The following is a 16,557-nucleotide window of genomic DNA, read 5'->3' as shown; positions in this document are numbered from 1 at the left end:
CAGAGGTTCTCCAAAATGGGCCCCACTCGGAACAGTTCTTGCAAGGGTCCATTAAAGAAGTTGCCCTCAAAAAACATGCAAGAGTGCTGCAAGAATTGCTTTAGAGTTTGCAGAAGCGGAAAGTCAGTTTTAGCCCAGACGCCGCACACTGCAATAAGTCGGTTTGCATAGCCATCTTCCTATAAGGAAGCCACTTCTAAAGCTGGCTCACAGTTTTTCACAGTTTGCTGAAGATAACCTGTCCAAGGGCATGAATTACTGGAACCATGTCCTGTCGTCTGATAGATTAAGATAAACTGTAAGGATCTTATGGGACACGATGCAAGGCAAGATTATTCTGTCAGGAACAGGGGTGACTAGGTGAGTGAGGACCCAAATGCTGGATGCGACGGCGGTTAAGGAGAAAACAGGCTTTAACAAAAGTAAACAGAGCAATGGGCAAAGGCAAAAACAAAGTCCAACAACAGTCCAGGGTCGAAACACAGGCAAACAGGGCGATGCAGGGAAGACAAAAACAAAACTGAAATCAAACTCCAAAAAATCAAAGCCAGCAAACTGAGCAATACAGGGAGGGCAGAAACACAAACCAAACAACCAGTCCAAAGTTCAAAACCAGAGGCAGGGCAGAACAGGGGTCAGGATCAGAATCAGGAACAGAAACAGGAACAGAATCCAGAGCAGGCAGGGTGGCAAGAATAATCCCAGCGACTAAAGGAAGCCGGTGAGATAATCTAGCGCCCAGCTAAAGTCTTTGGGGTCCTTAAATACCGGAAAGGCGTGGGAAAAACGGCAAGATGGTCGCCGACCCGGAAATGCGCCCCGCGAAACTGGAAGTGCGCACCGTGTGCCTGGAAGAGTGTAACACGAAGCTTGCCTACAGTCAAGCATGGTGGTGGTACCATCATGATCTGGGGCTGCATGAGTGCTGCTGGTACTGGGGAGTTGTGGCTAATTTGAGGGAACCATAGATTCCAACATGTACTGTGATATTCTGAAGCAGAACATGATGCCCTCCCTTCAGAAACTGGGCAGATTTTTAACATAATAATGACCCCAAACACACCGCCAAGTGCACGACTGTCTTGCTGAGGAAGGTGAAGGTGATGGAGTGGCCGAGTATGTCTCCAGACCTGAAACCTATTGAGCACTTGTGGGGCATTTTCAAGCGGAAGGTGGAGAAGTGCTATGTGTCTAACATGCAGCAGCTCCGTGATGTCATTATGAAGGAGTGGAAGAGCATCCCAGCAACAACCTGTGCAGCTCTGGTGAATTCAATGCCCAGTAGGATTAAGGCTGTGCTGGATAACAATGGCGCTCACATAAAGTATTGACACTTTGGACACAGTTTTGACATGTTTACTTAGGGTGCACTCAGTTTTATTGGCAGTTATTTAGACAATTATTTAGTGGCTGTATGTTGAGTTATTTTTAGAGGACAGTTTAAAGTTTGATTTCATTTGTATTGTCTCTTGAGAAGATGTGAAATGTGAGGGGGTGAACTAAGGAGAGTAAGTATACACAAATGAGGGGCATTTCCACAACATGTATTTTATACATACCTAAACACAATAGCATGCATATTAAATTATTATTGCACATATTATATGATTTCATTATTAATTAAATTTTTACATATAATGAAAATGTATCATAACTCACCATAATGCTGAATCAGTGGTATCTGAAATTTATTCATGAATAGAAAACAATGCGATTGAAAGAAGTATAGGAAATTGGCTTGGATAGAAGTGGACATTTAAAAAAAATTTAAATCAACATGGTGTAGACTGCAAAAATCAATAAAATGGAAATAAAATAAGAATGTAAAAGTTTTTTTTATTGCAGCCCAGTACAAAATAATACACTTCCTGGTACTGGTCTGTGGCATTGTGGTTGGGGACCCCTGCCTTATAATATAAAATAATGTATACTGCATCCAAAACTGTGCAAAACTATCAAAAAAGGTTAGTAAAGACAAGCATCTGTTGCTTAGGCTTTTTTTTTCACTCCAAATAAAGACATCGGGGTTAAAAAAATTGGGTAATTATTGTCTTTATTGAGCCTTTATGTGCTTTTTTTTTAACGTCGCTGATGAGGTCATCCTGGCTTACACTTCGGCTTTAATATTGTTGTTGAGTGAACCTGAATTCATCACTGCTTATTTTTTTTTTTTAAAAGCACAAGCAAGACCCTAAGCGCATACTTTTTTATGTGTAATGAGTTACAGAAATGCATCACTGGCAAAGCCCAGCATTTACCCCTGTGATTTAATAGCCTCTTTAACGCACCCCTGACCACAGCAGCACGGTAACTATCACATCCAAACATTTGGGAAACGTCCACATGATTTGGACATGCCTGAGTATTGAGAAATGGCAGCATTTCTTTTGCTCTGCTGAGGCCAGCTGTCTTACACCACTTTAACTTGTCACCCAATTTAAGAAAAAAAGCAAGCTTGCACATTTTTTCTGCTTAGCACGTCAGTGGCACTGAGTTTAATTCCATTTATCTGAACAATACAATTTTTTTTTTTAATTTCGAAGAAGTCCAGATGTAGCTTTAGATCACTATTCAGAGACATCATGAACAAAAATTGCAAGAAAGACTCGTGTAGGAAGCCATGCTTCTTCTGGATAACAGATATTTGGATTCTAGATCTTAAACCTTGTATACTGTAAAGGCGAATATTATAATAATAGTGTGGGTATATTGTAAAAGGTCAGGGAATCTGAGATGAGTCTTTATGATTGCAGCAGCAGTTCAACATTAAATCCATCATATTCTGGTGAATAAATTTACTTAAACTTGAAAGGAACATGGCCATAAATCTTTTCGAAAGATAAATGAAAATAAGTTCACCAAACAACCATAACAACACTCCTGTTACTGTGTCAGTGTCCTTCATTGCCTGTTTCCGATGCCTGTTCTCCTTCCTCGTCCTGCAGCGCAGAAAGGAATCCTCCACCTCTCGCCCGACGTCTACCAGGAGATGGAGGCCAGCAGGAATAAAGCTGGCGTCGCCCCCTCCGTCACCCCTATGACCCCCGTGACCTCTGTGACCTACATGAACCCGAAAGAAGTGAGCCAGGCACCGTTTTACAACACTACCGTCTCCAAGACAGCCGCCATCGCACGGGAGCTGCTGAGCAAAACGCCAAAAACACCTATAATCCCCTGCAGCTCTGTTCAGCCATCACAGCAGCTCGAGTACCTCGCTCATATTCAGGGCTTCCAGGTAAAGAAAACTAGCCATGTGTGGTGGAGAAGTTTACAGTAGTAATGCAGTGTGCAAAGGGCAGTTTGGGACATTGTAGGCAGTCAACCTTATATACTTGGTTTATGCACTATTTAGACATACTGTATAAACTTAGTATAGTCATTTGGGACGTAGCAGATTACACGGATAGGATAGTTTGCGGTTTGCGATGTAGCCGATCACTTTTGTATAGTAACTTGCAATCAGTGCATATACTTCCTTGTGATATTTCAGGGTTTGAGACAAAATCACAGACAGTGATGTAGTCACATAGATGGCATAGTTTTGCAACGCACAATTTAGTGTCTTGTTTGTAAAATTGTGTCTCTATTCTATGTAGTACTCTATTAAATGGGACTTAACCGAATAATATTCAAATATATAAAAACAGATTAAAAGAAATATATAGAAATAAACAAAACATGTGAGGACATGCAGGTAGTTGGTTTGGAAGAGGCTGATGTAAAGGCCATTTAAGATCTTCCTCTTCAAGTCATGTAGATCTTAATGGAGCTGGCTTTGTGAACACAGGTGGGAACAGGTTTGCATCTTCTAGTTTAAATAAAGGAAAAATGTCATGCCACGCATCACTACATATATATATATATATATATATATATATATATATATATATATATATATATATATATATATATATATATATAAAAAATACATATACAGCTGTGTGCTTCCAACTTCCAGTTTTGGGAAGAACCAAACATGGCTGGAAAATTCAGACGTCCCAATAATTTTGTTCTTGTTTGTATGTCAACGTTGATTTTCAATAAACCATTGTATTACATTTTTTTTTTAAATGTAATATGATTTTCTGTTTGCGAAACACACTGTTTTTTTTCGATGTGTTTTGACTGATTTTAAATGTACACAAATTCCCTGTGTCTCTGGGTAACCTGTAGACATAATAACAACAAAGATCTGTCAGAAGGGCCCCATGCATGTATTTTGCCTGGGGGCCCCACATCGTCTAGGTTCAACCACTAGCTCACTAACATACACACACACACACACACACACACACACACACACACAGTGCAGGTGCACATTGTAATCCCTCCTCCCCCCTCTCCATCAATCATTGCTTTCCCTTACCTTTTCCTTATTGTTTTGTCTTCTTTTTTTCTCTCTCTTTTTTGCCTTCTTCTTGTTTTTTCTTCTCTCCTTCCATACCTTCTTCCCTTTATAAATGCAGAATCGTGTTGTGTCTGGTGTTTATTAGCATAAATCATCATATTAAGCTGTCACATACACGACTAGTTCGGTAACTAAAGAGAAATAAAACGGTGTCTATTTTAATTTCTTGACAAAAGGATAAGCACCTGTCCTGACTGTGTTCACTGTGTGTGTGTGTGTGTGTGTGTGTGTGTGTGTGTGTGTGTGTGTGTGTGTGTGTGTGTGTGTGTGTGTGCGCGCGCGCCTTTGTGTGTGCCTTTGTGTGTGTATGTGTGTGAGGGGGGTGTTGTGGTTTGGGTCTTTCCCTTTGGCTACATGCTATTTAAAGGAAATCTGGTTGATGACTAGAAACACTTGTGTGTGTGTGTGTGTGTGTGTGCGTGTATGTGTGTTTAACACCAGGTGTTTTTAATAACACACAGTACAAACATTTGATATAACTGTGCTCGATGTGCCTTTGTGGAAGCGTTTTGGTTTCTTAAGTTGAACCTGAGACATAAACAGCACAGGATTGAGTTAAAGCTTGCAGTCATTTCAGTGAAGAACAACATAGAAGAACACGATATGTGTCAGAAGATCAGAAGGAATAAAATATTAATCAAAGAACTAAATAAAACTTAAATATATAGTAATAAACCAAATCTATAAAAACTTGATTTAATAAAATAAAAATTTTAATAAAAAAGCTACATAAAATCAACATAAAAAACATAAGCAAAATATATAAGAACTTGTAATTTATTTAAATAAACAATGTAATAAATAAAAAGACAAAACATAAAACAAATAAAATACATAAAAACTAACTAAAATAAAAAATTATTCAAACAAAATGAAATAAAAAAGAGAAAATAAGTAAGTAATATATAAAACCAAAATAAAATATTCAATATAAACAATATACAATTAGATAATAATAATAATAAAAAAAACAATAAAATATAATAATTCATACAAATAAGAAAATATTCAACACTTCTTTTTCTTTGGTTTGAGTTATGATGAGATTTATTATACATTTATTTAATAGTTTGTAAATTAGGATGGTTTAGGTTGGAGTCGCACATGTAAAAATGATTCATTGGAAAATCGATTCTGGTTCAATCTGCAGGGAAAAAGAGCAGCGAATAATTCATTTTGGATTTTTTAAAATAATAACAAAATGATTACATTTTTGAAGTATATTTTTTGTGTTATTATTGAGGTTTTTCCATTATGTTCTTGTTTTATTCAATTTAATTTAGTATTTAATGATTAGTTATTAATTGTATTTTTTATATATATTTTTGTTTTTTATATATTTTCAATTTCATTCTATTATATTTTTATATATTTTGATTACTATTATATATATTTTTGTATAATGTTTTTATTTATTTAATGATTTTTTTCAATGTATGTTAAATTTGACGTTTTATTTTTATATATACCGTATTTTCCGGACTATAAGCCGCTTCTATTTTCCAACGCTTTGAACCCCATGGCTTAAACAACGAAGCGGCTAATTTCTGGATTTTTCCGGGGTTTTTCCCGGTTTCACAAGCTTCATGCCAAAAATCTGAGCCCCATAACATTAGACCAATGAAATTGCCGAATGGGTTCAGGTGAACCAATGAAACTCTTTATATTAAATCAGATGCGCTCCCACTGAATCGGGCCGCACCACATCATGAATATGGATGAGGTTCCTTTAACGTTTGACCTGCCCCTCTCTCGGACTGTCAACAGGAAATGCGAATCATTCGTCACGCTGAAAACACCCGGGCATGAAAAAACGCACTTCACCTGTGTTCTGAGCTGCACGGCATCGGGAGAAAAGCTTCACCGATGGTGATTTTTAAACGCACAACGATGCCAAAAGAAGAACTCTCGAGAGAAATAGTTGTGAAAGGAAGGAGGAAGACAGTGAACAATAACTTTCTTGGTAGGCTACTGTTTAGATACAAGCCGTGTAACAGACACTGTCTTTCTTTAAAGCCTGTGTAAAGTTCATTAGTTTCAATGTAGACTTATAGACAGGTGCGGCTTATTTATGTCAAAATTAAAATCTTTGTAAAATTCAGTGGGTGTGGCTTATATTTGGGTGCGCTTAATAGTCCGGAAATTACGGAATATATTTATTTTATTTGAATGATTTTTATTTTTAGATTCAGCTCATCTTTTCCTCTGGTGATAGTAACGCATAAACACTGTATCACAAACCCATGGTGTGTTTTCAAACTCATCTTCAGGACAAAATGTTGAAATGTCTTGGTTCAGGGTAGGGGAGGGGGATTGGTGGAGGACTTCCTACTCATATTTCAAAGCAAAATGATACGGGACGTAAAAACCTTACCTGTTTTTCTGTACCAAATGTCATTTATGTAAGAAATAAAACACCATGGCGCATGTTGTTATAGGAAAATAATCCATGCCACAGCGGTGTGATATGATATCACCACAAAGTGGATTATTTTCCTATAACAGCATGTCCTAATGTAATTTAGCGCCTATCATACCATGATTAATGAATAGCACGTCACCAGGTCACATTTCATATTATTTGTCCTAGTTGCCTCGCATCAGTCTTGGAAGTTAACATGAAAATAAAATGCCGCTTGTTTTTTTTTTTTTTTTGACGAAGTGGAAATTCTCCTTCCTGAGTATCTTGGTGGAAAACAAAGCAGCAAAGACACTGGAGACTCCTTCAGATTACTTTATACTGTGATGCATACTTTATTATTATTATTATTATTTGATGTAGAATCTTGTATGCACTTATATACACTGCTCTCCATTAATATTGGTACCCTTGTCAAATACACTTTATGGACATCCCAGTCGACAATTAGTCCCCATTTGCTATTATAAAGACCTCCACTCTTCTGGGAAGATGTTCCACTAGATTTTGCAGCGTGCTCATGGAGATTTTTCCAAATTAATCCACAAGGGTTTTAGTAAAATCAGGAACAGAGGTGAGCAGACATTCCAATTAATCCCACAGGTGTTCAGTAGGGTTGAGGTTAGAGCACTCAAGATCTTCCACATCAACCCAACCCATTTAAATTGTATCCTTAAAGTTGGATTTTGCGCACAGGGGCATTGTCATGTTGAAACAGGTTAGGGTCTCCAAGTTCAAGAAAAGGGAAATTCTACTTCTACCCCATCCAAGACGTCCTATACAAGCGTGTGGTAACAGTTTGGTAAGGAATCATATACAGTATGGCAGGGAAAGTCAGATATAAGTTCCAATACTTTTGTTCATGTAGTGTATGAGCAAAGAAGGCTTTGCCTTTATTGTATCCCATTGGTGTGTTTATTTTTATTTTTTAGCACAGCTGAGTGATTAGAAATTGAATTGTTCGAGATTTGATTTGACATTGACTTCCTGTTTCACAGGGGTATAAGTATGAGGTAACACACAGAACAAATTAATCATTCATCACCAAGCAATGATGTGCAGCAAAAGGTTGTTGACGACGAAATGGCAAACGCCTTCAGATTTGAGAGTAACACGTCTTTCACGTGTAATTGTAACCATTTAAATACACTTCTCAGTACAGGAAGTACAATGAATTGATGGGATGAAATGATTGTGATTTAAGATTCTTGCTATTCTTTTCTCTATTCTCCCTTTTGCTCTCTAATTGTGTGTGTGTGTTTGTGTGTCTGTAAATGTATGCTATTATTTCCCTCTTGGCTCTGCCAATATCTGGTGGAAATAGGGCAGAAATAATGGAGTGAGTGTTGTAATTTATAACACATGCTTTCATACTTTCTCTTTTTCTCCATTCGTTTTTCATTATTTCCAGCAAACGTTTATTTTCATGAACCAAACAATATGCTCATTCAGTTTTACCAAAGCCAGTGATGATGCATTACATTTACATTTGACACACGCCCTTATCGAGAGCGATTTACAATTATGTGATTTACACAACCAAGCAGGTGAGGGTTAGAGCCTTGCTCAGGGGCCCAGCAGTGGCATCATGGCCTTGCTGCGATTTGAACTCTCAACCTTTAAATCGAAAGCCTAACATTTTAACCACTGAGCTACCACTTCTTACATAAATTCAATTCAATTCCTTTTTATTTGTAGAGCATGTTTAACAGTGGACATTGTTCCAAAGCAGATTTACAGAGAAAAGAGGTTATACATTTGGAATGTATACGTTTAATGTCTATAAGTTTGTTCTTTATAAGTTTATCCCTAATGAGCAAATCACTGGTGACAGTGTCAAGAAAAACTCAAGATGGTATAAGGAAAAAACCTTGAGAGGATCCGGACTCAAAAGGGAACCCGTCTTCATCTAGGTGGCACAGAAAATTCATTCCTAATAGCCAACGTTACATTGATGGTACATAATAAAAAATCAGATCAGATTACAATCTAGTATTTTTTTTTGTCATATTGTACATAAAAAATCTTTATAGTAACTAATACAATTTAATACTAACAAAATATTTAGAATATTTCAGAAACTTTTCCAATGCAACCTTCCTTGTGTTAATATTTCAGATTAAAATCTAGTATTTTTATTATTATTTTTTTTTTTTTTAAGAAGATGAAAATTGCATTCTATCTGTAATGTACTAAACATTTAATTAGGATTGAAGTGCATTAGTTACTGTAAGAAGTTGGCCACATGTGATTGCGTCAAAATTCTTCCCTGTTCTGGCATCTAGGTGCTGGAGTGAAATTATTATTATCTAGTAGTATGCTAATTAGCGATTCTTCTTTTAAACTCTCTCTTCCAACAACAGTTTTAGACTGATAGTAATCTTAGTTCATGTCCTAATAAACCAGAATCAGAGCGTATTTATTGATGGAGACTTCAACGCACTTTGCTCTGAATGAGGGCGTCTGCCAAATGCCATAAATATAAATGTAATACAATGTAAATGTAGAGTTGTGGCTGATGACTGGAAGCACCTGTGTGCATCACGCCCAGTGAGTTGGGTTTGTTTAACGCCAGGTGCTTTTAATAACACCCTGCAAAAACTTCACACAAACACCTTGTGAGAGCAGCAGGATGATTCATAAAAATACAATTTTAATCAATGACTTTACTGATTTTTAGTACATTCTAAAAGAACAAATTATTTCAAGCTGTTCACGGAAATGCTTTTTAGATCTCAAGCCAGGGTCTTGAATCGGAAGTTGATATTATGGATAAGAAGGAGTTGGTGATGATAGTTGAGTCAGTTATTTGACTGATTTACTTCTCTAGAAAACACTATATCCATCTATCTGTCAACAGAAAGGAGCAATTTTTGAGTGAAATTACAAAAATAAAACAAAAGTTGAAAGAATAATGTGCTAATATTGATGACTTTTTTTTTACTTAAAATTTCTGATGCTACAAATAAACGGTAAAGTTTTCTAATAATATTATTTATCAGTTAATTACTCGCCATCATTAATATTAACCTTCACCAGTTAATTGCACTGTGTATGTAAAGGTTTTGGGACACTTGACTTTTCCAGCCATATGTGGTTCTTCCCTATATTGCAATTACAATTTCACATAAAATGTCCCTTTATCTAAAGCCCATGTCTTCTCATCCTACATCCTTCCTGACTTTACTAATGCCTTTGTGGCTGAATGAACTCCACAAAAAGTTGTGGACTATTTGTTCAAAAAGCACATACGAACCTTATGGTCATGTTTTTCACAAACTGTAGTGTATATTTACATATTGTTTTATAAATCAAACGGGTTTTTTTTGTTTTTTGTTTTTTATCATTGTACATTTTAAAGTATTTATGCAAATAAATCTGTGGCAATACATATTTGGAAAGTAAAAAAAAATCCTTTAAAAAATTATAATAATTTGTCCATATAAAATCTGCAGTAAACTTAGTAATAATCAATCTATTAGGACAATTTCTACTAATATCTTCATCAGTGATAGGTGTGACCATGTAGCATTCCATGTATAACCATCAGCTAGAAAGTGAGATTTTTGGGTTGTGAATGCAGGTATAAGAATCCAGATAAAACCCAATAACCCACTGCATTGTATATAAGCATTTCATATGTGAATAATGATGAAATGTGAAGTTCATTCTAGCAACATATCACTTTTAATAATCACCTTTTTGATTATAAAGTGAATACAATTATATATTGAACCGTGTTCTCTTAAGCAATTTAACTATGGAAGTGTTAAAGAAAGTATATGGTTATGCTTATGAATATTAATAGTTGGTTGGCAGAGTCAGCGATTTGCTTGTTGGTCATTTTATGTCAAGTTAATGAATACACACAGATTAGATAGACCTTTATAATGAGAAGAAGGTGTTGTGTGTGGGGGGGTGTGTAGCAGTGCAACTGTTGAAGCTTTTAACTTTGCTTCATTACTAAAGCAATTATACAGTGTAGAACACATGTAGTGTAGAAAACACACGTTTCATACAGGTACATCCAAGCTGCTACACGCTAGTGTTTGCAGATGTCCACATCAATGGCATTTGTAACCCATTCAATGAGGTGAGTAAACGATAATTGTTTGACTGTTGAATGCTATTACTATATATAACAACAAAACTTTGACGAAACAGCGTCCACATTATATGTTGTACACACCGAACAGGATGACGTTGGACGCGAACCCTTCGTGTGTAATGAATGCGTCGTGACTGACATCACATAATACCTGTTCAAACAAGCGAGTCGATCGAACACTAACTTGCTAAGCCGCTCAGTACAATGTCAGACAACAGTGTGTCGTTGTTGTGGTAACACTGACGCCAAATTCTTCCGCTTGCCTGTAAACAAGGATAACAACACTTTGAATTTACCCTGTATATCCACTATAGGGACAAAAAAAATTGTTTGGACATTTGACTAAAGTGTTTTATGAACGTCCTATTCAGATTTGCCATTAGAACAATCTCCACTCTTTGCGAATATGTTTGGATTTTAGGATGTGTTTAGAGTGTGGAAAGGCCATTGTATGTAATAAATGTCATACAGTCATAATGCCAATCTTTTGCCAAGGACGTGCCTCTCGAAAAACCTCAAACGATTTATTTACCATATCAAACATATGTCATATGCCAGTTTCATACAGAATTTCATGTTTGCTCTGTGTTCTAACTTGATGTCCAGGTTGAAATCGCCGGCGTGGTAACACACGTGGTTAGATTCGAACCAGTTTGCAACATTAGTCTCGAAAGAGCTTGGACATTAACCCTATTGAACACCTTTGGGATGAATTGGAACTCTTGACTGCTCCAGTCCTCCTGACCTCAATTACATTTGTACCTGACTTTACTAACAAACTTTGGGCTGAATAAAATTACAAATCCTCACAAACACACTTCAAAATCTAGTGGAACATCTTCCCAGTAGAGTGGAGGTTATTATAACAGCAAACGAACCCCAATTGCAAAATGAGATACATAAAAAAGTACATCTGAATTTAATGGTCAGGTGTTCACAAGCTTTGGTTTATTTACTGTAGCTAGAATCCTGGTCATACAGTGAGATCTGTATGCTCGTTTTATTTGTTTTTAGAAATAGTTTTGAATTCGCTTTGCAACTGTTAATTGTTTGGTTTGCAGGTGTTTAACGAAGAGGAACGATTCCCGTTTTGCCTTGCCTACCAAACGCGATAAAGCGCCCTAAATTCCTATCATGAGTATGTGCACATGTATTCATTTACGAATTCTTTGATATTATTTTCCTGGACTGTTTTGGTGGTTTAATAGGACAGCCGGTCTGTGTGCACCTGCTTCCTCTGTAACCGTATCGCGGTGCGCTAATGGCCGAGCACTGACTGATGATTGGCTGCTCAGCCTAGCGAGTCCGCGCCTCAATGTGCTCTTTGTGCGAGTTTAATCTCAGCGTTCACGGCGCAGCGTCGGAGCTCAGTGATCAGAAACGCCACCTGTTCGCACACACTCATTACCGGATCGCTCGCGGTCGCTTCTAATCGGAGCAGACCTGCAACAATACACACACAATTACGTCATCACATTACATAGACTTCACCAGCTACATCACTGAGGCATGGTGCTAACAATGCCCAATTTTGGTCTTTGGAAATATTCAGTTCTATTCAATTCAAGTTTATTTGTATGGTCCTTTTAATAATAGACGTCATCACAAAGAAATCCAAAAATAGATTTTCTCTTTTGAATGAGCAAGTCGGTAGTGAGAGTGGAAAAACGAAAACTCCCTGAGAAAAAATGAAGAAGAAATGTTTGGAGGACACAGCTTTCGAAAGATCCTATTCTGTGGTGATTGCAGATTCAGTATGAGTGCTTTGTGAATATCTAGGAATCATGCATTATATTATATAGTATATTATTGCAGTACATTATATCGACAAAAGTATTGGGACACCTGATTTTTTCCAACCATGTGTTTCTCCGCCACAAAGTTGGAGGCACACAATTGCATCCTGTCTTTGGATCCGATCCCCTTCAATTGACTTCACTAGAAGATCCAAACCTGTTCCAGCATGATGACAACCTTGTGCTAGCTTTATGAAGAAATGGTTTACATGGGTTGGGTTGGAGTGAAGTGAAAGATCTTGAGTGGCCTTCTATTGAGCTCAGACCTCAACCTTATTGAAGATCTTTGGGATGAATTGGAGCACACCCCAGGTTTCCTTACCTCACCTACATCAGTACCTGACTTTACCAACACCCACAATTCCACAAGCACACTCCAAAATCTAGTGGAACATCTTCCCAGAATAGATATTCTAACAGCAAATGGGTCTAAATGTGAATTTGGATGTTCGAAAAGCACATAAGAATCTTATAGTCAGGTATCCACAACCCTTTGTCCATATAGTGTTTATTAGAGTCAGTCTGCTTGTCGGTGGACTCATGAGAGAATGGAGGTTGCTATCTCCATATACACAGGAATATCCTTCTCTTGGTCAAAATGGGTCAAATGGACAGCAACAAAACATGTCTCAACTACTGTATGGACATGTTCTACTAGCTATACACCCTCCCACATCAATGGAAAAACCAGGACGGTTCCAGACATTCAGAAGTTTGTTCCAGACTGTTCTGACAAAGCCATGAATCAGGCTTGACAATAAGCATCTGTCATGTTTATTCTCATATCTGTCTCTTTCTTCTTGAGTCTCTTCCAAACTCTTTCTTCCTACTACCCTCTCTCTGTTTAGGCCCCCTTCTCTCACTCGGTCTGTCTGTCTCTCGGTCAGGGTAAACAATACTCTAGCAGTTATTAATTGAATGATAGTGTGTACACTTGCAGGCGCTGGGTGAACGGGACGATGTGTGTATTCGATGTGAGTGTGTCTGAGTCGGATCAGCTCCCTCTGTTGCTCGGTGTGTGTTTAGAATATATGGACCCTGAGCGACAGTTTGTTCTTTCTCTCTTCCCTCTTATTTATTTTTTTTTCCTTTTTGGCGTGTGTGTGTCCTTCCTCCTCTTTCGTATGTGAAACCACACATCAAAAAGGGGCGCGCTCGGCTCAGTGCTCTGTCTGTTCTCCACATCAAAAGCTCCTCCTGTCTCACCTTCGCCGAACCGAGCAGCGGGTATTCATCAGCAAACACAGCGCCGGACGCGGTTTTGACTTTCTGACAAGAGCCAGCTGCTGTATCCGTGGTGCGAAGGCAATGAAAAGCTGGTTGTGGATCAGATTGTCAACTGGAATGATTTGTGCATACACTAATGATAAACTAATAATGATAATTGGATTTTAAGACGATGGGGAGGGGCTTGCCGCAGCAAAAAAACGTTTACCGTAGACAAGTTTGTAAACACAGTCTCGTTATTCCCTCTCTAGAATCCATACGTGTAAACAACTGCACCGAATGCATAACACTTGACGCTAGTGTTGCTGAATTGCTGCATTGCTAAGTGGCCTAATTGTTGCCAACTGTTTTCAACAGGCTACTAGCGCAGATATTAGCTAGCTCTGTGGCACCATCTTGTGCTTTAAGCGTCTACTTTGAGCGTAGGTTCTGCGTAAGATCTCGACGGTCTTCTTCCACGCCTCGACTGTAACCTCTTCAGCATTCAGTCCTGCAATCTCATTTTCAGCTTCTAAAAATATCCACCGGTCCCTATTACTTACTTAAAGTGTGTTTGCACACGTTCTATCTCTCTCTCTCTTTCTACCCATGTCTCTCTCTCCTTAATTTCTCTCTCTCTCTTTCTCTGTCTGAGGTGTATTTAGGTCAGCCATGAAATGATTAAAAAGTGCCTGCGGTGAGACTGGATACTTTATACACACACACACACACACACACACACACACACACACACACACACTTACACTCCTCCCGGTGTTGAGTACAGTTGGACATATTATCGTGTCCTTAAAAGACCCTAAGAGTGAAAACTGGGCTGGATTTCCCCTACACACCCTGGCAATACAAACACACACTATCAGAGAAATAAAGGAAGTGCATTACTGTACATTTAGGATGAAACCAAACAGTCACTGGATCTACACTATCAGTAGGGTGTGTGTTTTATTAAATTTACTGTCTTCTTTCATGTAATAAGAAGAAGAAAGGAGGGAGAGACACTTAAATTCTTGAATTCAAACTACAGGTTATAATGTCATCATTGAATCCAGCTGTGTATCTTTGTTTCAGGTGCAATATACGGACAGACAGACAGACACGGAGTTTGTGACGTATCTCACTCTCTCCCCTGTTCAGATGACGTTCCACGGCATTGGGAGTTCCATACAGGCCAGCCATGACCAGGTACCCAGTTATACACTATCGCTATATCAGACTCACTTCTCCCAGTGTTTCAATCACTATAGTAAAATCCAAGAGTATTTATAACTATATTTATATATTACTTTGAGATTCAGTCATCCGAGTGTATCTTTATAAGATTTAGTTATACCAGTGTATCTATCATTATATGAAATTCACTTATCCCAGAGTATCTGCCACTCTATCTATCTATCTATCTATCTATCTATCTATCTATCTATCTATCTATCTATCTATCTATCTATCTATCTATCTATCTATCTATCTATCTATCTATCTATCTGTATGGAGCTGAATGACTGAAATACATACATACACGTATACATATACATACATATATATGTATATGTATGTATGTATGTATGTGTGTATATATATATATATATATATATATATATATATATATATATATATATATATATATATAAATAATGTGTGTATGTGTTGTGTATGTGTGTGAGTGTGTGAATATCTATGTATGTATGCATGTATGTATGTATGTGTATATATATGTATGTATGTGTTTTATTCATTCAGCGCCATACAGGCCATACATAATTACATATTACATAAATACCCAATTATACCCTATTACTATATCAGATTTACTTATTCCAGTATTTCAATCATTGTATTTAAATAGTTACTATAGTGTATCTCCCACGATATGCGATTCGGTCATCATTTTACACCATTTCGTGTACATTTTATGGAATATGAAGCTGGTCAGGCTGCATGGACTAGGCCCTATTTACATGAACACATTGAACCAGAATGTGTCACAGCCAGTTGAGCTAAGAATGTTAGTTTATTTTATCGGGGTGTTTGTTTAGATGGTTGGCATGGTAATGTTGGGATTATATTCCTTCATTACTGTGCTGTCTGTAAGATTAAGGATTCAATCATATCCCTTGAAGCTGGTGATTGGGACCGTATTCCCATCGGTCTGAGAACCCGGACAATCACACACACAACAATCATACTGTAGAGGTTCTTGTGTAAATGGCTTCAAGTTTGGCCAAATTTATTTTGAGGGTTTTTTTGTATTTATGTATTTTGTGTGGTTAGTTGCTCATTCACAGTGACCACACACTGATATCCATTTCTGGGACTGACAAACAAAGAGACCACACCTCTTTTTTCATGAACTGACAAACAGGGTTTGGCAAAGATACATGAAAATGTATTTTAAAATAAAATACCAAATATCTTAACTTTATGTGTATCAAATTAAACTACAAAATACAGCAGCCACGTCATGTTTCAAAACAAACTACTATATTTTTGTTATTTCAAAATAGAAATAAAATGCTTTTACAAACATACTTTTACTTTTACAATTGGCCTAGTTAAACTTTCCCCAGCATTACACTGACTCACTTGATTAAGTAAACAATGT

At 37.3% G+C, this 16,557-nt stretch overlaps 1 protein-coding gene across 2 annotated transcripts in view; it reads left to right on the top strand.

Moving 5' to 3' along the window:
• stau2 (staufen double-stranded RNA binding protein 2) overlaps positions 1-16,557 on the top strand; it is an 89,928-nt gene that overhangs the window by 45,565 nt on the left and 27,806 nt on the right. For both annotated transcript variants that reach the window (XM_046833527.1, XM_046833526.1), the window contains exons 12-13: positions 2,946-3,235; positions 15,027-15,140. In XM_046833527.1, the coding sequence (XP_046689483.1) occupies positions 2,946-3,235; positions 15,027-15,140 (404 nt within the window). The remainder of the gene's footprint in view (positions 1-2,945; positions 3,236-15,026; positions 15,141-16,557) is intronic.

Source organism: Silurus meridionalis, chromosome 21 (genome assembly GCF_014805685.1).
Source record: "Silurus meridionalis isolate SWU-2019-XX chromosome 21, ASM1480568v1, whole genome shotgun sequence".
Lineage (NCBI taxonomy): Eukaryota > Metazoa > Chordata > Actinopteri > Siluriformes > Siluridae > Silurus > Silurus meridionalis.
This window is presented reverse-complemented; position numbering and strand designations above follow the sequence as displayed.